The 22,393-nt window shown below is 43.6% G+C and overlaps 1 protein-coding gene across 9 annotated transcripts in view; it reads left to right on the forward strand.

Annotated features, from left to right (window-relative positions):
* The window catches only part of KCND3 (potassium voltage-gated channel subfamily D member 3), a 280,666-nt gene that overhangs the window by 240,381 nt on the left and 17,892 nt on the right, over positions 1–22,393 (forward strand). For 7 of the 9 annotated variants that reach the window (XM_081195186.1, XM_081195180.1, XM_081195181.1 and 4 more), the window contains exons 4-6: positions 8,709–8,810; positions 21,150–21,251; positions 21,377–21,469. In XM_081195186.1, the coding sequence (XP_081051312.1) occupies positions 8,709–8,810; positions 21,150–21,251; positions 21,377–21,469 (297 nt within the window). The remainder of the gene's footprint in view (positions 1–8,708; positions 8,811–21,149; positions 21,252–21,376; positions 21,470–22,393) is intronic. The other 2 variants (XM_081195188.1, XM_081195187.1) reach the window with 1 other exon arrangement.

The raw sequence follows: 22,393 nt of genomic DNA on the forward strand, positions 1-22,393 counted from the left end.
TGTGCCCTGTGCCAGCCAGATCTGTGTAGGGATTGCAGGGGGGTGCAGCATCCGGAGGTGCCACTATGGTTTGGCTACTGGATGGTGTCTGTAATTTATCTGTGGAGAGGGTCTGGGTTTGGGTCTGGTGTGGTTGATTGGAGATGGCGTTCTGTGTGCCTCTGGTTCTGGTGTCGGTTTTTGTGGGGAGGGCTATTTTCCAGATGTCTGGCAGGCGGGACGTATCGTCACGCTTGTTCATGTTGTGAGGGTGTTTCTCTATCTCGATGGCTTCCATGATTATTCTCTTGTGGTGGTGTTCCATGTTAAAGAGCAATTTGGAATCTGAAAAATTAATTTCGTGTCCTGTTTCTTTCATGTGTTGGTAAAGAGAGGAAGTTTTTTCTTCTTTTTTGACGGCATTCTTGTGTTCTGCGATACGTGCATTTATTCGTCTGTTTGTTTGTCCAATGTACGTGGCTGGGCAGACTTTGCAGGGTATTTCATAGACCCCTTGGTTTTCTAACTGGATTTTATCTTTGGGGTTTCTGAGGATATTGGCTATTTTTTGGTTGGTGCAAAAGGCTGTTTTGATATTGTGTTTATGGAGGATTTTGCTAATTTTATCTGTAGTGCCCTTGATATAAGGAAGGAGGGCCATGCCATTGTTTTCTTCTGTGTCTTGCTTTTTGGGGGGTGTTTCTTTTTGGATTAGCTTCGTAACCCTGTTTTGCTGGTATCCGTTGGCGATTAACACATTTGAAAGATTCTGTAACTCAGTTGTCAAGTGGTCTTTGTCAGCCAGGCGTTTGGTTCTGGAGATGAGAGTCTTGGCTACGGAGTTTATTTGTGCAGGGTGGTGGTGTGATTGTGCATGTAAGTAGCGGTTGGTGTGTGTTTTTTTCCGGTAGATAGTGTGTCCTAGGGAGCCATCAGGTTTTTTGTAGATTAGGACGTCAAGGAAGGGAAGTTGGTTGTTGGCTTCTATTTCCATAGTGAATTGTATTTTGGGGTGTAGGCTGTTGAGATGTGTGAGGAAGCTATCTAGTTTTTTCTTCCCGTGTGGCCAAATTACAAAGGTGTCGTCAACATACCTGAGCCAAAGTTTGGGTTTGTGTTCTGACTTGTCTAAAGCATTGGTTTCAAAGTGTTCCATGTACAGATTTGCGATGACCGGTGAGAGGGGTGATCCCATAGGTGCTCCTTCTATCTGTTTGTATCTTTGTCCATTGTGGATGAAGTACGTGTTGGTTAGGCAGTGGTTGGTCAGGTCCAGGATGTATTCGGGGGGATTGTATTTGTTTTGAATGGCTGTCAAGGCTTCATTAATGGGCACTTGTGTGAAGAGAGATACAACATCGAAGCTCACAAGTAGGTCGTCGGGATGTAGGTTTTGCTTCTTTATTGTTTCTATGAACTGGAAGGAGTTTGTAACGTGTGAAGCGATAGATTCTGCATAGGGCTGAAGTTGCTTAGCGAGAAATTTAGCGAGATTTTGTAGAGGTGAGCCTATGGAGCTGACTATTGGTCTGAGTGGTGTTCCTTCTTTGTGTATCTTGGGGAGACCGTAGAGTTTGGGGCATCTGGATGATTTTTCTCTGGGGATGATTCTTAGCTGGATTTCTTCACTGATAGGAGAGGCTTTTATTTTGGATTTGGTGGTTTTTTCCAGATAGGTGGTGGGATCTGTTTTTATAGGTTGGTAGGTAGGGTCTTGGAGTAGATTTGATAGTTTTGCTTGGTAGTCCGATGTGTTCATCACAACAGTGGCATTACCTTTGTCTGCTGGGAGAATGATTATGTTGTTGTCTTTCCTCAGGTTGGTGAGTGCTTTCTGTTCTTCTTTGTGTAAATTGCTTCTGGGTGGTTTGCTGGAGCAGAGGATGTTGGTGACTTCAAGTCTGATTTTATTGGCTTCATCTGGGTTGATTTTGGTTAGGCTAGCTTCGACTCCGCATATGATGTTTTCCGTGGGGATGCGTCTCGGGGCGACTGCAAAGTTGAAACCTTTGGAGAGTACTTTGGTTTCAGTTGAGGTGAGGATCCTGTCTGATATGTTATGTACTGTTTGTTTCATGGGTTGTTGTGGAGGGTGGCTGGGCTTCTGGCGTTTCTCTAGTTTGTGGAGTTTGTTGGTGTGTGTGTCTGTCTTATGTGTGGACTCCGTTTCAGCTCTCCAAACGGCTAGTTGTTTGCATTTGTCCCAGAGTGCAGGGTGGATTTTGTTACAAAGTTTGAGGTGAAGAGTGAGCAGATCTTTGTTGGTTTGGTTTAGTAGGTATCTTTTCTTATGTAGTTCGTTTCTGATTAGGGATAGTTCAGTTCGTTTCAGGATCCTTTCGGTAGCTGGGGTTTTAGAATGGAATTTAAGTTGGAAGCATGTGGGAATTAAGTTGTTGTCTCGGCAGTTGCGTAGGAACAAGAGATCACATAAGATGGTGGCTCTTCGGATTTCTAGTTTCTCGTAGGTTCTTGTCAGCTGGAAGGTTTCCTCCCCGTAGAGGTGAGATATTTGCTTTCGTAGATTTTCACGGGTACAGGAATGCAGGTTTTGGTGTCTTCGGGTGTCTTCCCGTGTAAGAGTTGGGGTGTCTAGGCGACGTTTCGACGAGGTCTCACTCGTCATCTTCAGGCTGGTGCTTTCGGCTTCTTGTTACTGGAACAGAGCAGGATCTCAGTGTTTGAGTTCCTATAAATACTGTTGAGGGGGTGTGGTGTATAGCCTCCAACGTTCTGGGCAGAGAGGAAGTTCCCAGGTTAGTGTGTCTTTTCTTCTTTTGTTCATTAATTACTTGAGGGATATCTTGAGTGATTTCTTGAGTGATATTCTGAGTACCACTTAGGAGGGTCATTAGGTGTGGATTAAACTCAGTACCACTTAGGAGGGTCATTAGGTGTGGATAGGAACTCAAACACTGAGATCCTGCTCTGTTCCAGTAACAAGAAGCCGAAAGCACCAGCCTGAAGATGACGAGTGAGACCTCGTCGAAACGTCGCCTAGACACCCCAACTCTTACACGGGAAGACACCCGAAGACACCAAAACCTGCATTCCTGTACCCGTGAAAATCTACGAAAGCAAATATCTCACCTCTACGGGGAGGAAACCTTCCAGCTGACAAGAACCTACGAGAAACTAGAAATCCGAAGAGCCACCATCTTATGTGATCTCTTGTTCCTACGCAACTGCCGAGACAACAACTTAATTCCCACATGCTTCCAACTTAAATTCCATTCTAAAACCCCAGCTACCGAAAGGATCCTGAAACGAACTGAACTATCCCTAATCAGAAACGAACTACATAAGAAAAGATACCTACTAAACCAAACCAACAAAGATCTGCTCACTCTTCACCTCAAACTTTGTAACAAAATCCACCCTGCACTCTGGGACAAATGCAAACAACTAGCCGTTTGGAGAGCTGAAACGGAGTCCGCACATAAGACAGACACACACACCAACAAACTCCACAAACTAGAGAAACGCCAGAAGCCCAGCCACCCTCCACAACAACCCATGAAACAAACAGTACATAACATATCAGACAGGATCCTCACCTCAACTGAAACCAAAGTACTCTCCAAAGGTTTCAACTTTGCAGTCGCCCCGAGACGCATCCCCACGGAAAACATCATATGCGGAGTCGAAGCTAGCCTAACCAAAATCAACCCAGATGAAGCCAATAAAATCAGACTTGAAGTCACCAACATCCTCTGCTCCAGCAAACCACCCAGAAGCAATTTACACAAAGAAGAACAGAAAGCACTCACCAACCTGAGGAAAGACAACAACATAATCATTCTCCCAGCAGACAAAGGTAATGCCACTGTTGTGATGAACACATCGGACTACCAAGCAAAACTATCAAATCTACTCCAAGACCCTACCTACCAACCTATAAAAACAGATCCCACCACCTATCTGGAAAAAACCACCAAATCCAAAATAAAAGCCTCTCCTATCAGTGAAGAAATCCAGCTAAGAATCATCCCCAGAGAAAAATCATCCAGATGCCCCAAACTCTACGGTCTCCCCAAGATACACAAAGAAGGAACACCACTCAGACCAATAGTCAGCTCCATAGGCTCACCTCTACAAAATCTCGCTAAATTTCTCGCTAAGCAACTTCAGCCCTATGCAGAATCTATCGCTTCACACGTTACAAACTCCTTCCAGTTCATAGAAACAATAAAGAAGCAAAACCTACATCCCGACGACCTACTTGTGAGCTTCGATGTTGTATCTCTCTTCACACAAGTGCCCATTAATGAAGCCTTGACAGCCATTCAAAACAAATACAATCCCCCCGAATACATCCTGGACCTGACCAACCACTGCCTAACCAACACGTACTTCATCCACAATGGACAAAGATACAAACAGATAGAAGGAGCACCTATGGGATCACCCCTCTCACCGGTCATCGCAAATCTGTACATGGAACACTTTGAAACCAATGCTTTAGACAAGTCAGAACACAAACCCAAACTTTGGCTCAGGTATGTTGACGACACCTTTGTAATTTGGCCACACGGGAAGAAAAAACTAGATAGCTTCCTCACACATCTCAACAGCCTACACCCCAAAATACAATTCACTATGGAAATAGAAGCCAACAACCAACTTCCCTTCCTTGACGTCCTAATCTACAAAAAACCTGATGGCTCCCTAGGACACACTATCTACCGGAAAAAAACACACACCAACCGCTACTTACATGCACAATCACACCACCACCCTGCACAAATAAACTCCGTAGCCAAGACTCTCATCTCCAGAACCAAACGCCTGGCTGACAAAGACCACTTGACAACTGAGTTACAGAATCTTTCAAATGTGTTAATCGCCAATGGATACCAGCAAAACAGGGTTACGAAGCTAATCCAAAAAGAAACACCCCCCAAAAAGCAAGACACAGAAGAAAACAATGGCATGGCCCTCCTTCCTTATATCAAGGGCACTACAGATAAAATTAGCAAAATCCTCCATAAACACAATATCAAAACAGCCTTTTGCACCAACCAAAAAATAGCCAATATCCTCAGAAACCCCAAAGATAAAATCCAGTTAGAAAACCAAGGGGTCTATGAAATACCCTGCAAAGTCTGCCCAGCCACGTACATTGGACAAACAAACAGACGAATAAATGCACGTATCGCAGAACACAAGAATGCCGTCAAAAAAGAAGAAAAAACTTCCTCTCTTTACCAACACATGAAAGAAACAGGACACGAAATTAATTTTTCAGATTCCAAATTGCTCTTTAACATGGAACACCACCACAAGAGAATAATCATGGAAGCCATCGAGATAGAGAAACACCCTCACAACATGAACAAGCGTGACGATACGTCCCGCCTGCCAGACATCTGGAAAATAGCCCTCCCCACAAAAACCGACACCAGAACCAGAGGCACACAGAACGCCATCTCCAATCAACCACACCAGACCCAAACCCAGACCCTCTCCACAGATAAATTACAGACACCATCCAGTAGCCAAACCATAGTGGCACCTCCGGATGCTGCACCCCCCTGCAATCCCTACACAGATCTGGCTGGCACAGGGCACAAAACCACAGCTCGCCCCTATACACGAAGCCAAGCCAGAGCACAACTAAGTGCAGTACAGCCATCTTCTCAGAAAAAACTCTTCACAAGGTCAAGAGGTCAAGACACGAAAGCTTTAGCAACTAATCCACACCTAATGACCCTCCTAAGTGGTACTCAGAATATCACTCAAGAAATCACTCAAGATATCCCTCAAGTAATTAATGAACAAAAGAAGAAAAGACACACTAACCTGGGAACTTCCTCTCTGCCCAGAACGTTGGAGGCTATACACCACACCCCCTCAACAGTATTTATAGGAACTCAAACACTGAGATCCTGCTCTGTTCCAGTAACAAGAAGCCGAAAGCACCAGCCTGAAGATGACGAGTGAGACCTCGTCGAAACGTCGCCTAGACACCCCAACTCTTACACGGGAAGACACCCGAAGACACCAAAACCTGCATTCCTGTACCCGTGAAAATCTACGAAAGCAAATATATATATATATATATATATATATATATATATATATATATATATATATATATATATATATATATATATATATGATTTATCTAGCATAGCTTATTTTTGAGAAACCCATGGTGGGTCTTAATAATCACAGCATCCCTTTTCTAAATGCTCACAGACCAACTGTTTAATTAACTGTTATGTTGATATCAATTGTATCATTGTCACACATAAAATCCATGATTATGTTCTTTAAAATGTTGTAACTTACTGACAGACCTTTTTTGTGTAAAAATTGACCAATAAGTTGTTGCTACTAAATAAAAAGCTGCTGACTTGTATGGGCAGTACTAAGCTAGATGGAACATTGGTCTTATAGCAGCTTCTTAAAATAATGACTTTTGTTTGCTGTTTCTCATTATGTCAATTACTCTGTGAATAACTTGCTCATTCTCCTGCCCCACAAAAGTAAGTGTCTCTATATGCAATTATTGGAGAGAGGGCACCCAGATCTGACATCAGTTAATTGTGTGTGTGTGTGTGTGTGTGTTGGGGGGAGTGTTATGTACTGAGTTGAATAGGATCCAAAAGGCAGCAGTCTGATTGGTCCTAGAACAATAGGGTCCATAATGCAGCAGTCTGATTGGTCCTAGAACAATGCAGCAGTATGATTGGTCCGCAGGAGCCACCCAATCCAGCTCCAGGCGGAAGTGAATCCACAACCTGATTGGCCTACAGGAGAATCCCAGAATTAGCCAATCACGTGCAGCCCATTGTGTAAATAATGTATATAAAGCAGATATTTTGGGGAAACTTTCATTCCTCACTACTATGAGCTGAATAAAGAGCATGAAATCCACACTCGACTCCAAGTATATTTCAGGGGGACACACAAACGGACCTCTCTTCATACAGAGAGAGCCTTCTTTCCGTAATCAGCAGAGATAGATGCTTTGTAACCTTGGTAACACTGGCACAGTTTGTGTGCCAAAAAGGTGCTGCTGAATTCAAAATGTTTCACAAAAGATTTCAAGCATCAGAGCCAGTTACTGAAAGCACAATGAAACACAGTTTAACTTTTCTCCCACTAAATTGCTGGATGGGTTTCAGGAGAAAACGAAGCTTAATATGTATGGGAAAAGAAGAGTGATTGGTGTCTTAGAATAATCAAAATATGAAAAATAGATTCAGTTATGACAAAAAAAAAAAACAGCAACGGTCCATATAGAAAAGAACCTAAACAGCAGCCATGGCATGTCTTTTATTATGACCAACTGAAAGGCACAAAATACTGAGATACCTTTCTAGTTTCACAGAAGTCTTCCTCATACAGGATGTTAAAGAAGAGAAGGGTAGAAAAATAAACAGGGCCACCCTAATATGTTTTGCTGTGTGAAGCAAGAAGAAGATGGCTCTTAACTTTGGGAGTTTCTGATGGTCCTAGGAAAGGGATTGTGCCACTGCTACTCTTTAACTGTTTCCACCCTCGTCTTTGATAGTTAAGGCATTTTCATGTGACCCTCCTCTTCTGTTTCATTTAATCTATGCTGTGCCGCTTTCACTTGGAATTGTTTTACTTGTTTTTATAATTGTATATCAAATGTTTTACTTCTTTTATTGGTTTTGTTGTTGTTGTAACCCACCCTGCGACCTTACAGTGAAGAATGGGTCAAAACCCTAAAATACATAAAATGCACATGCTAATGTTTGTGCTGTTACAGCCCGACCCATTGTGCATTATCATGTGAGTAAGCGCCACTAATTGAAGTAAGTGTGCATAAGACTGTACCATAAATGTAGAAAATGCTTTCATTTTTTTATTTCCTAATAACCTTTTGAGATAGGGCATCAATATTCCAAGTTAACATTAGAATAAAGCTAGGAGATACTGAATTGACCCAGGTCATCCAATGAGTCTAAGGCTGCATCTGCACTATAACTTTATCATACTACTGTAAACAGCCATGGCTTCTCCCAGAGAATCCTGAGGACTGTGGTCTGCTAAGGGTGCTGAAAGTTATTAAGAGATCCAACTTCCCCTCACAGAGCTACAATTCTCTCAGTGGTTTAACAGTCAATCCATCTTCCCAATGAACTTTGGGAATTGTAGCTCTGTGAGGTGAATACTGGTCTCCTAACAACTCTGGCACCATTACCAAACTACAGTTCCCAAGATTCTTTGGGAACTTTCAATGTGACTGTTTAAAGTGGTATGATACCGCTTTAAATACACAGCACAACTGAGACTCAAGGCTGATCCAGGATTCTATCGTTTTCAGAATACAAACCCAGCTCTTCCCAACATCTGGCCTCTGGAATTTTGGAAGAACACACAGTCTTAGGTTTCATTGGAAATCCTGGTTCCTTGCTTCAGTCATGTTCCTCTTCCATGAATAGAAAACAGTTTTTTTAAAAATAAATAACAAAGCTTTTCCTTTTCAGAAAGTAAGGTAAAAAAAATCACGGGGACCACAGCGCCACCCACATCACTTCTTTCAGAAAGTAAAACTAGTAAGACACATGTTTTGTTTTTTTAAAAAAGTAGGAAATAATAAAACTGTCAACAAGTACAGTATGATGAAAAGTATATCTCTTCTAAAGCAACAAAAACTGAAGACAAATCATGGTTATCACTCACACAAAAGAAATCAAGGTTGATATATAGATGAAAGTCTAACCTACTCCCCACCTTGCTTCCTTCCACAGAAAGCCCGGCTGGCCAGGATCCGTGTGGCCAAGACTGGCAGCTCCAACGCCTACCTTCACAGTAAGCGCAATGGCCTCCTTAATGAAGCCCTGGAGTTGACGGTATGTACAGGAAAAGCAAGCCCTTTCAGAGGAATGTTGAAAGCATATCCACCCCTTCTTCTTCTTCTTCCATTGTCGCTCCCTATGTCAGTATCGTAGGCAGGCTTGAGCTGTGCTATAATTATGCTATAATTTTACTGTATGCGCTAAATGTAGGTAGCTGGAATACAATTGCAAAAGGAAAGAGTTGCAATGGAAGCATACTGGGCTTTTTGTGGAAAGCACAGGATTGGTGCTTTAATGGTGACAGAAAGACAAAGAGTACCAATAATCCAGATCTGTGATTGGTATTCTCAATATATTTAGACTAGTGTAAAGGTTGCTGGAGTAAATTTAGAGAACTTACATCAATGATAGGACCCTCATCAGGGTTTATGAAAACATTAGCTTCAGGCTTTACATTAAGAAGGACTTCTTAGCTCCAAGAGCAATTTAGCAATGAAACGGGCTGTCTAGAGAGGGAGCTAGATCTCTGGGGTATGTGTGTGTGTTTTTAAGGATGGACAAGCTATCTAAACCAGGCATCCCCAACCTGCGGCCCTCCAGATGTTTTGGCCTACAACTCCCATGATCCCTAGCTAACAGGACCGATGGTCAGGGATGGTGGGAATTGTAGTCCAAAACATCTGGAGGGTCGAAGGTTGGGGATGCCTGATCTATACTATCTACAGAAATGGTTAAATGCTGCATAGCCATGAGGAGCAGCTTGTACTCTGACTCAGGAGTAGTTGAAGTGGTACAGAGACTGGTGGCCCTCCATATGTTCTTGGACCACAACTCCCATCATTCCTAGCCATTGGCTATACATCTGAGACTGTTGGGAGTTGGAGTTCAACAAAATCTGGAGGGAACCAAAGGCAAGCTATACAGAAAATATCAGAAAGCAGCAGCAACTGCAGATATTTAAATTCCAGCCAACAAGGACTTGAAGGTTTCAGTCCTGCAGGATGGAATGTCTCCTAGCATTACCCACACAAACTACCTGTCACCGTGGTTGTTTCACGTCTAACAGCAAAGTATTTTGAAGCTAATCTTAGAAACTCAATGAAAGGGAGGAAAGTGTGAAGTTCATCAGATTTCTCAGCAGATGTAACATCAGTATGAGCTGGTTGTTATATTAAGCCCGATCAAGGCCAGAGCAAGTATTAACACATTTTCAAGGATTTTGTTTTTTTAAAAAAGCAGTTCTCAGTCAAGGAAAATTGCCTAATGGAGGCAACCTAATGCACAGCTCGTGTGTCTTTGCTCACTCATCTGATCTGTCACACGTGGGCCTCATTATAACAGAAAATACTTGACACAGCAATCGCTACACCTGTTAGTAAGCACCACAGCCTGCCCTGACACTATGAGTATGAGAACACTTAACTGGAGGTTCAGTTATTTTGAAATCGAGGGAGTTTAGGATCAAAGCAGCACCTACTATGGTTGCTATGGGGATACCAGTGAGAATGGCCTTCCTGTGGTGAGTGTTCTCAGCCGTAACATGAAGATGTGCATGTGGACCTCCACATCTCTGCCAACAGCCAAGGCTGGTGCTAATAGCTCAGCAGTTTACAAGGCATGGAGACCTTGGATGTTTGAAAAGCCCAATGAACTGTGATGCAACACACTCTCTAATCCTTCTGGCCCACTCCTCTTGCTGTGGGAGGTGAATTCTGCCTAAACACAGGGCACCATGGCCATTAAGAGGTTGTTCATTCCCTCTGCAGAAGCCAGCTGCTTGTTTTCCTTTCATTCTGGCACAAACTCTGGCACAAACCTCCTTTGGGTTTCCACATGCTTAGGAAACTGGTGCAGAGGGTGTGTTAAAAATTGCAAAGAATGAGGGAAATGTATGCTTTCAATGTGGGAAGGGTAGGGAGCCCACTCTAGGTCAAGAGAACCTGGAGCTGCTTGCACCAGCACCAGGTGAAACACACAAACTCTCCCATGTGGTTCCAATCTATTTCTCCATTGTGCAACTGTAATTTATGTATTATCAACTAAATGTCTGACATGTGGCCCCTTCAAGAAAAACAGCTCTGCCCCAGGAAGCCAGCTTTTGGAGATTTGGCTAGAGAAGTAACGTGCAGGCTCCCATGTTTCATCATGAATAAAGTTTAAGTTACCATTAATTCAGCTTGTAGTGAGTTCCTTCATAAACTGCAGAAGACAATAGAGCAGCTAGAATAGGAATCACATGCTATGCAGGACCATTTTTAGAAGCATCCCTGTAGCACCTATAGTGTGTGTTACAGCTCTCATTTCCAATAATTCATGCTGAGAGGGTCGGGATACCATTCTTACGTTCAAGCTGAAGAGATGCTTCCTGCTTTTAAAGCCCATAAAAGGTACAACACATAGTCAACATTGTCAGGGTAAAATGCAGGGCCCCTCTACCCATGAAGTAACAAATCCAGTTGCTAAAGGTGTTGAAAGCCTTAAATCTCTAGACCTTCTTTCCAGTCCACCAGCCCTTTCTGAAGCTTGGCACCTGTTTTGTTTTAAATCTGCCTTGACTTAGAACACTTCCCCCCTCTTCCTTTTTAGTATTCCAAACTTTTGTTTTGCTAGCTCAGCTTCACTTGAGGTAACTGGCCATTTTAAAGTTACAGAAATCTAAACGATGCAGTGTACTGTGATGAAAACAATCACAAATCCTGCAGGGGCATCTCGAAGACTTCAAAAAGTAATTGTGACATGAGTTTTTGTCACTTGCATGCCTTTCAACAGAACCATGAAACAATTTGAAAGATGGTAGGCTGATAAGGAAAATTTAGCAGCAGCTTTCCCAATCTCTGCATCTGCAGGTGAGGAAAAGTTTGCCTGCTAAATTTTGGTCTGGTTTGTTCCACAGCTGCTAAAGGCACACAAAAAAGCCTGCCAGGAAGTGTGGGGTGCCTTGGAGAGAGAGGTAGATCAATTCCACCCCAGACTCAAACACTGACCAGCTAGGATTATTCTTTTCACTAGAATGGCCATCCTTTGTTTACTTTTCTTTGCAGAACATCCTGATTGCCACTTCTCTGTTGCCCTCCTACATTTTTGCAGACCTGATTTGTGAGAATTTTGTTGCTGTAATAAAACACAATTGCACAGCCAGCTTGTAAAGCTCTTTTGAGGCTCTTAAAGGTTCCTGCACTTTTAATTAAACGTTGCTTGTTTGCAAGCCTAGCCTTTTTTGTTGCTGCCCGGTGAGCATGGGTGAGGGGAGGAACAGACTATTGATTGCATTTTCAGAAGTCTCTCTTACATTACAATTACACACATACACACACAGGGCTGTGCCCCTGCTCTCATTGCTTGCCAACCCCAATATGGTAGCCATCACTATAAGCAAATACAAAGTTGTATTTCCCTTGTATAAATACATACAGTAAGGGGGGGTGTTTGAGGAGGGGGAGGAGATAACATTTGCTTAGCCTTGCAATCGGCCATATCTGGCCCTGATTCTGTTGATACCAATTTTTCATTCTCTAGCAGGCAATTGCCTTATTTCCTGCTAGATGCAGGTGGCAGTGACACCCACTGGAAGCAGTATTAAATGTTGTATTTACTGTTCCTAAAATATATCCTAAAAACAGAGATTGGTAGCAAAACACAGCAAACCCTTTGAACACAGCACAGTATTGTCGTGACTTGGCTCAGGCTCCGAGTGTCAGCTCAGATGAGTTAATAAGATTTGATGATTTAGCAACACAGCCACAGAGAAGATGCTGCAGGAATCTTAAATCATGTCCAGGATTGCATAGTGTTTTAAAACATCATGTTATCTTCAAAAAAAGGCATGCAGAATTGACTGGATTCCCGCCCCCGCCCTGTTTCCTATATTGCTGCTCAATTTTTTTGCTACTAAGTCACATCCACTGAGAGACCTTTACCAAAGAGATCAGTGTCTGTAACACAGAGTTGGACACAGCCTTCTAATTCTGTCAATAATAATACATAAATAAATAAATTGGAGAATGTGATACTTAATGCATTCTGAAATTTGCAGATTATTTATATATTAACAATTGCAGAGCAGTAATTCATTATATCCTGCTCTTCTACTAATATATCCAACAGCATAGATCAGAAACAATAATCATAATGTACAGTACCAGGAATGCAATAAACAAATGTACTAATCATGGTTATGGTTCTTATAGCACTTCAAGTGTAGAAAGTGCTCTGCAGAACTTATCTAGTCCTACTGAACAAAAAACATGGCTGTGTGTCATTACAGTTTTCGCTCACCCAAAGCAGCACTCAGAATGAACAAGATTGTGATTGGCTCTCAGTGAATCTGACAGCAGAACTCTGAGTTCATCCAATTCAAGTACCAGCTTCTGCGTCAAGATCTTAAAAATATCATGGTGTTTCCACTTTGCTTACTGATACGTATTTTCCAGTAGTTCAGGTGACAGATATGTACCATAGTAGATGGTGTTGGAAATAAACAGGGAAACTAATCATTTGACACTCATAAAAAGGCTTTTTTGTTTTGTTTTTGAGAAGCTTAACTAAGAAAGCTTAAATAACAAAAATAAGAAACAAGTTTGCAAATTTGCTGAGCCACAAAGCAACTTCTGTGTCGCCCTCTTTTTTCATGTTCTCAAAAGTTGCTGCTTGCAGAGGGTAATGAAAATACAACTAAACTCGGAAGATGGTTTGCTGTACCTTTTTTATATCTGCACCTCTCCATCCATCCATCCTCTTTGTCAAGGGTTCTCAGCTTCATCCCTCCTCCTACCTGCTTTCCAGCCCTCACCCCCATCCCCAATGGTTCACTGGACTACTAGCTTTATGTAGCAAATCAGAGGAAGGCTGCAGGAGGATCAGGGTAGCAATTATCTCTTAAAATCTCCCCTCTTTTCTTTAAACCCCAAATGGCACTTCATAGCTTCTGGTTCCAGGCTTACCTGGAGTCCTGAAGAGCAGGGGTGGAGGAAGAGGGGTGCAGTGGGGGGCGGACCGCCCTGGGTGTCTTTGCTGAGAGGGGTGACATTTGGCAGTTGTGGGCAGGCGGCACACCGAATGTCCGCCATTGGCGGCTTGCTCTGCCCCCGTGGGTGGCTCGCACCACCCCCGGCTGCAGGGCGCACACGCCGCTCCATGCACCACAGCGGCTATCCCACACCTAGGAGGGCACCCTCCATGCCCCCCGCTCCCTCAGGAGCGTGTCCCATGCCCCACCCCCCTCGGAAGCATGTCCACTCTGGGCAGCGTGGGCATATGCTCTGCCACTGCTGAACAGAAGGGCTGCACAGTAGGGCAACGACTGGGATACGCTGCCACATTTTGCTTAATCCTGTACTGCAGCTAAATGATGTTACCAAAGCCAATGGTTTGAGAGGCCAAGTCTATGTTTCCTGTCTTGTCTGGCTCTCAGAAATACTATGGAGCCAAATATGCATTGCAAGACAGACTTCAGAAGACTGGTCGTGTTCCTGCATCTGCTAAGCTCTTGCATATGAAAGCTCGTGCCATAGTGAAGTGGTACCATGGGACTCTCTGCTGCATTTGCAGCCTAAAGCCACTCATACCACGAAATGTAGCACACTTTGTCCTTTTCTCGCCGCCACCCCACCCCCACCCCCCCGCCACCCCCCTGGTAGCTTGCAAATCTCTCCCCCCATTCTGAAATACAGTGTGTTGAACTGGAAGCAGCACACTGGATACGGTTTACTATTTGATGCCATGGCAACATGTCTTGGACTGTTCCTTTGGACTGAAATGGGCAAACGGAGAGAGAGGATTTTTTGGCAGAGCTAGACTGTCTTGGTGTCCTGGCTCAGCCTCTAAATATTCTTCAGGGCTTCTTCTTTTCAGCAAAGAATGATTTTTCTGCTAATGAAGAGTCTGGCTTTGGATGCCTACAGCAACCTGAGACACATCCTCTGCTCAAATGCACTCTTGAAATTCACAGCCACGCTTCTCTGAGCACTTGTGTAATACTAGTGCTTAGGCTGTCTGCTCCCATTAATCACTGAAGGAACCGATTCGAGTTGGTTGACATTAGCTGTGTTGTTTTTTGAAGTTCAGAAATGTTGGGGCTGAAAGCATTACATGATTAATCATTACAGTAAATCAATTATTTCCTTAATTGCAAGTTACAGAGTAGATTGTTTGCTGGATCTTAATTAGAACCCTTCCCTCTCAAGATGAGCTCCATTCTGAAGATATTGCTATGAACAATCTGCTTACATTTCTGAGTCAGTCAAGAGGAGCCTGCCTTAAACATCTCCCATAATGAGACACAGTGGCTATTATTCTTATTTTGAAAACTAATAGCCTCCCAGTTTTAAAACATCAAGACAAAAGTTAAACCCTGGTGCCATTTTATGGCATTCAGTTTCTATGCGCTGTTTCTAAAGAAACACAAATCTCCTCATAATATGGGGAAAGGGATTAATTACAGCATTGCCAAAGTGTAATGCATCCATCCAGGAGGATCTAAAGGACTCAAGTATTTTATCAGTGTCCATGAAGATGCATCTCAAGTTCTTTCAATTTCCTTCAACATTTACTCTCTAGCTGACCATGGCAGGAGCTGATAACTAAATAGTAAAGATTCCTCTCCTAACTCTGGTGTTTGTTTTCTAAGTCTTGCTCAACAAATGTAGCATTCCTGCTGAGGAATCCTTCTGGGTAGATTAAGGGTAGCACTTGCTTTTCCTATTTGCTCTTCTCTCAATCTGTTATGTAAGTTAATTTTAGTCCTATGGGCATTCCATAAACTTCTTAGGCATGTGTGATGGAGATTCCAAAATACTGGGCCCAACTGATTTTGGGTTGTGGAGGGTCTTCTTACTGTTCAAATGATACAACACTGAGGGCATGTACCGGTACCTTTATTTAGAAAGAAATTTCAGCTGGCAGCATCCAATTTATTGAGTTATTTATTTGGTGTTCTAATATCTCACCTTTTTTGTCAAGGACTACCTCAGTGTCTTTTACATCAAAACAAATGGAGCAATAAGGTTTTGGGGGCGGATACAATTCAAAACCATCAGTGAAGCAATAGCAATCAGTAAAAAATGCAAGACTAGAAACTGAAAAATTATAATAAACTAAGCATGGCCTGCAAAGCATTAAGAAAATGAGTGAGTTTTCCCCATGCACCAGAAGCCCATCAATGCCATGGCCATCCACACCTCTGAGAGGAGGGAGTTGCTCAGCTGGGGCACCACCACAAAGAAAGCCCCACACAACAGGCTACGCTAGCTGATGGGACCAGAAGCAGCCCCCTCTCTGCCCATCCAATCTCAGGGCTCAGGCTGGTTGATATACAGTGGTACCTCGGGTTACAGATTCTTCAGGTTACAGACGCTTCAGGTTACAGACTCCACTAACCCAGAAATAGTACCTCGGGTTAAGAACTTTGCTTCAGGATGAGAACAGAAACTGTGCAGCAGCGGTGCGGCGGCAGCAGGAGGCCCCATTAGCTAAGGTGGTACCTCAGGTCAGTAGCGTAGCGTGGGTTGTCAGCACCCGGGGCAAGGCAAGTAATTTGCGCCCCCTAACCCATGGATTTGCGCCCCCTAACCCTAACCCCCAGATGTTGCGCCCGGTGCGGCCGCCCCCCCCTGCACCCCCCACGCTACGCCACTGCCTCAGGTTAAGAACAGTTTCAGGTTAAGAATGGACCTCCAGAACAAATTAAGTTCTTAACCCGAGGTACCACTGTAATGAGAAGCACTGTGACAAATACCTAACTCCCATACTGGTGTGTGTGTATGAGTGTGCATGCATGCAAGTGTAAGGGATGGGGTGGATTATTTGTACAGTGGTGGTATGAATAGCAGGTAACAAACCACTGTTTAGTTTGACGTCATGTATGCTGTCCAGCAACTGAATTTCATTTCATTTTATTGCTTTGTTACAATGGTGCAGAGCTGGAAGAAAGCCAAATATCAACAGAGACCAAAACTCAAACACTGTTTCTCAACAATGTTAGCCAAGCATCAATTCCCAGCTTGTGTGTGGTTGACTACAAGTGTCCAATACATGAACATGCAACAATCTACATGTCTGAAGGATTATTACACATTGTAATCTATGTCTAGTAGACATGCAGTATCCAACATGGAAGCAACGTTTGTGCTGGAATTTTGTGATGTGTGAAGTTGCCCTTAGGAATCTGATAAGGCAGCATTGAGAGCCCAGCCAAGGGAAGGGACCAGCCTCACCAGTTTATAGCCCTTGCTGCAGTCCCCGAGGCCATTAACACCATTATCTGTTCCCAGTCTTTTGATGTTGAAGCACAAAATCAGTGTTTGTTCCTTGTGGCTCTACCATCAATTCCATTGGATGACCTTGTAAAAGTACATTCTGGAAATAATGACTCACTCCCTATGGTTGTTTGGAGATTTATGTAGTCCAAGGTGAGATTGCTAAGCACACTTTTTAAATGCTATATAAAATGCAATATAGAAAAGATTTTGTAATTGCATGCCAATACAATAAAAGCGATCTATAGTGGCATCATGATAATGGTAATGATACATATTTTTCTAAGAATGTGTAGGCAACACTGGAAAGGGATTCCCTAAAACATCTTGTTGAACATCAACCTAAGTTTAAGGAGCTCCTTTGAATGCATAATTGCCATTTTAATGGGTCTAATGGTGTTTGAAAATCCCAACCACTCAACGCAAAAAATAAATTGATGGAAGTGATCACAGAAGACATGCTGTGAAATTGAGGTGGAGTTCAGGGTCAGGGAGTTTAAATTAAACAAGCACACACACACACAATCCTTAGCCATGTAGTTTTTAGAGCTGCTGCTGCTGCTGAAAAGGGGAAATGAAAGAATCCTATTTTCAGTGTATCAAAAAGGCCTCACAGCCTGTATCTAGTTAGCTCCTTCCTCTCCAATTCTGGGCAAACCTTGTCCTTGAATCAAAAAGTAAGTGATGTACACAGCCCATTCACAAAATCTGGGGCTTTGTAATATACACAAAAGCCTATCAGGCAGAGCCTGACATAACAGATACTTTTAAAAATAGGTGATGTCCTTATTAGGAGAACAGTTTGATGAGGCCGGGAAAATAGGTCGCCCAGGGTAGGCCAGCTGATCTGCTTTACTGCACTTAAACAAGCGGGTGAAAATGTCTGTATTTTTCAAGTTTCAGTTACAATGCGTGAAGATAACAAAATATTCATTTGCCATAGTTACACATTTCAAAACCTGATCCAATGCTTTGTTCCTAGGTATTTTAAGAAGCTCCCAAACAGCATAGCTATGCCACTCAAGGGGCTCTTTTGGGGTGTGGAGAGGGGTAATGCAGACATGGAAAAAGAAGGGAGGCAACCTGCAAGGAAACTGGCATGACTCAAGCAGTGGAGCACGTTTCAGGATGGACCATGGCTCAGTGATGCACTGTATGCTTTTCTTGTCAAAAAGGGGTCACTAATGCAATGCGCAGGCACCATAGAAGCCACAAAAGCCTTTAATGACCCTAGGCTTTCATTTTTTAAAAAATGTCAGTTTCTAGTCCTCCTAGAAATAAAATGATCAGGGAAGACAGGTGGCAGGGACTGGCTGGACACTGAGGAGTGGGCACTGGGAGAAGAGAGGTTGGAAACTGACTTGGAGGAAGAGATCAGTGATCTGGGGAGCCAGGAGATGAGTGTCAGAGGCAGGAGAAGCTGCAGGATTGGAGAACAGGTACAGGAGGAGTTAGAGATAGGTCAAGCTGGTGTAAAGTCAAGGGCTGCCACTCCTCCTACTCCTGCCTTACCTCTCCTACTCCACTTTCCACCAGGACCAAAAGAGGATTGAAGGGGGAGGAGCAGAAGCAGGTTACACACAGGTGTGGTCTTTGACTGCTTGCAGAAAACTCAGGTGGGAGAGCTGAGGTTGGGGTGGGACCCCTCTCTGTTGCTGCAACTGCCTCATTGGGTACACACGTAGGAGCAGCTGAGAGACGTAGGACTGATGGGCACGCCTTGCAAGTGTACGTTTGACAATAAAGAGTTAATTCCTCACTCTGGACGTTCCTTACCTGACAGCCCCATGACAGATAGGTGCTGCAGAGCAGCAACAGCTGAAAGGCATGTGTTCTACCTGTGGACCTGCCCATCTTAGAAAGGCATCTTCAGGGTCCTAGACAGGCACACCCAAGAAACTAACAAGCAAAAAGAAAGCAGCTGAAAAATTCATTTAGAGTAGCTTTAGAGTGGCTGTTTGGACACAGCAGTCTGAACTGTAATAGAATGCCAATGATATGGCATTGCCACTGAGTGCTGGGACAATGTCAAAGGGTCCACTAGCTGGGGAAAGAATACATTTCAGTCCTCTGCAATGATGGAACAACAGCCGTAATTACCTCGAAAAGGCTTCTGTTTCCTTTTGGAAAAGATGAATGCTGCTCTCTCACGGCGATGCAGGTGTGAAACGTCTTGGGAAGAAATATTGGCTCTGCATAAGTGCTGATTATTAATAAGCTATATAACTACTCAACTGCAGCTCTTCACCTTTAGCGTGGGCTGAGATTCCAGTTATTTCAAGCAGATGAAGTTGCTTGTCATCCATGCAGTGCTGGGGATCCCACACACCTTGTGTGTACATCTCAGATTAGTCATTAACAAGCGACACAGAAACGCTGGCTTGTTGGCAGAGCTATGTGGCAAATGAGGACCAGTTACTTTTTCTGCAAGTAACCTCTGCTTCCCGTAAATTACAACTCTTCTGTGTAGAAAAGAATAGTTGATGTGGAGGTTTTTCCATTCTCTTTGCGTGAATCAACCACTTCTCATTTCCTTTCCCACCCCACTGCATACCATTCAACATGGATTAAATAGTTTGTGTTTTACTTTCATGTTGTAAATAAGAAGGCAGAGAGCTAGCCTAATGGCATATGCAAAGCCAAATCAGTGATGTACTTAGGGAGTTTTAGACTCTGGACTTAATGGCTTTATAGGGGAGCCCACTTAAGAAGTGAGTATGCATTATTTCAAAGTGTAATAAACCAGTACTTTTGGGGACCCTCTGCTTGTTATGCCCTGAGGTCACCACTAACCCATGGATAATGGGTATGGTTTTGGATAATGATATTGTTGGGGGTGCACATGGTTCATTCCCCTCTGTAACATGGCAAGTGATCATGGGGCGCACCTTTTGACATGTCTTGGAAGCCAAAAAAGGAGAGACAAAGCCTTGAAACGATGCTCAAACGATTTTTTTACATGTGAAATATATACAATGCATTTTGGTGTACCACATTATTCCGCTTATTGTACCAACTCACTGTAAAAATCACACTCTATTATTCCCTCCCCCAGCTTAGGCGGTGAGAGGGACAGCACTTTTTGCCTCCAGTCCCCTGACCTGAAAGTGAACCGTGGAGGTCAGCTGCAAAACATTTTAGCAAGGAGGGGGGCTGCATTTGGCTCCTAGTTGCTGCCTCCATTCAGTTCTTCTGATGATTCTTGGGCTGCACGCACCTGCCCACCTTTCGGAGCCAGTGTAGGAAATGTTCTGGTTACCACTTAATTAGGGCCATGTATGATTTTCTTCCTGGAGGTCCTGGTTGGCCTTGGACATGGCAAACTTTTTGGTTACTTCACTCTGGCTTAGTTTTGGTAGTTTCCCCACATTTCCATTTGGTGGACACAGCATGGGGTTGAGTTATTTGGGAGTGATGAGCACTTTGAGGCACCTTCTAGAAGACGAAGGGCTGCTTCCTCATACCTGCCCACCAATGCCTCATGGCTGGAGAACAGGGGCGGGACAGAGCCTTGCTTGATGACTGGCCTGCTCAACCACTCAATGCCACATGGCTGGAGGGGGCATGAGAAGGTTAGAATTCCCTCGGCAGAGCTAACAACCTGGCAAAGAAAAGCTAGGAATAGGGCATTAACTGACAAGGGAGCTCACACAAAAATCCAAGAATTAGGTTACAGGTTCCTATGCCTCGGATTCATAGGAGGCCACACAGTTTGGACCTTGTTAGAATAGTAGTGTTACCTGTTTGCAGATTCCAAAACTTCATGTCTGGTCCCTTATTAAGAGGAGGGTGTGCAAATTAATACTGATTCTTGCCCTCGAGAAGGTGATACAGGAACATAGGAAGCTGCCTTATACTGAGTCAGGCGATTGGACCATCTAGCTCAGCAGTGTCCATGCTGACTGGCAGCAGCTCTCGGGGTTTTGAGAAAGGGAATCTGTCCCAACCCTACCTGGAGATGGCAGGGGTTGATCATGAGACCTTCTGCATGCAAGGCAGATGCTACACCACTAAGCCCCGCCCCTGCCAAAATGTGTTGGCCACATTTCATCACAAATAAATTTGTTGAGCATCAATCACTTCAAGACCCCCGCCACCATCACCAACTTTCTCTTTTTCTCTCACTTTCTCTGGCTTACAGTCCTCTTGGTACTGCTCTTCTTCATTTTTGGTTCAGCAACATGGCTTGGGCCAGAACTGGGTGGAAGGATTAGGGCCTCTTCTCACACTACAATTTGACAAGGTGGGGGCGCTTTTCACATCTTTTTCCTCACTCATCTTTTCCATTCTGCATTTTCAGATGCAGACCTGATTGCCTTTTTCTCTGTGCCAGCGGTCTCACTGCAAATGCCTTTTCTCTCTGTTTAGGGATCTATGAAAGATGAACACAACATCAGCAAAACCACTTCTATAATTGAAAGTCAGCATCACCACCTACTGCACTGCTTGGAAAAAACAACTGTAAGTAGCAACAGGAAGCCTTCTAACTTTGAATCTCACACTCTTGGGGGTGATTTCAATTGAAGAAGATGCAGGGATACTACAAAGTAAACAACACAAATACATAGATTTATGTACCCTGGGAGACATAAAAATATGTTATTAACAGTTGATGGGATGTGCTAAATATTTTATACACGCCTTAGTTCCAGCACCATGTTTTTTTTAAAAAAATGTGTTGCACCAAGCAACCCAACAGGTAGCTTCTCTCAGGACTCAACATGTCTTTTTGCTTTGTTGACCTTCAGATGCTTTTCTTTTAAAAAGCACCAAAGTCTGATGCCTAGCAAAATATTGCCACCGAGAATTAAAGGCAGAGATGCTCAGGGTTTGCCCTTACTAGTAGTTGGCTTTGGGTTGGTGCCAACTTGAGATGCCTGCTGTGCACACCTGTCTTGCACTGCCTACAAGTTGTTGGATTATACCCAGGAATCAAAGCAGCATGGCATACTCCCAGGTGAAAGCTGTACTGCTCAGAAGATGGGCAAAGGCTTCCATTTCAACTACTGCATACTACAGTGAAAAGTGCACAGCAGCCCTGGGAATAGAATGATGTGACAGTTGCCTGAGACCTGCACATAAAAGCAGTCTTCTATGCAGGTAGCCAATGCAGATGCACTTCTAGTTACATCCTCATTAGTATCATATTGCTCATCTGGGCTACACTCACTTGGCTAGATGAGTCATTTGATGAGCCTCACAATGCACATCCCCGTTCAGTTGTTACACGTGGCTACTTGGCCACAACTAAAGCTGCATTGGGACCCGTATCTGTGTTGTCTTTACCCCTTCGACACCACTTCTTCAGAACATTAGATTATTATCCATCTCCAGCTGCCTGTGCCTCTGTTTCTGCAGTGCAGCAGCAGACCACCCTAATCACAG

This window comes from Podarcis bocagei (genome assembly GCF_964188305.1).
Source record: "Podarcis bocagei genome assembly, chromosome: 5".
In the NCBI taxonomy this organism is placed as follows: domain Eukaryota; kingdom Metazoa; phylum Chordata; class Lepidosauria; order Squamata; family Lacertidae; genus Podarcis; species Podarcis bocagei.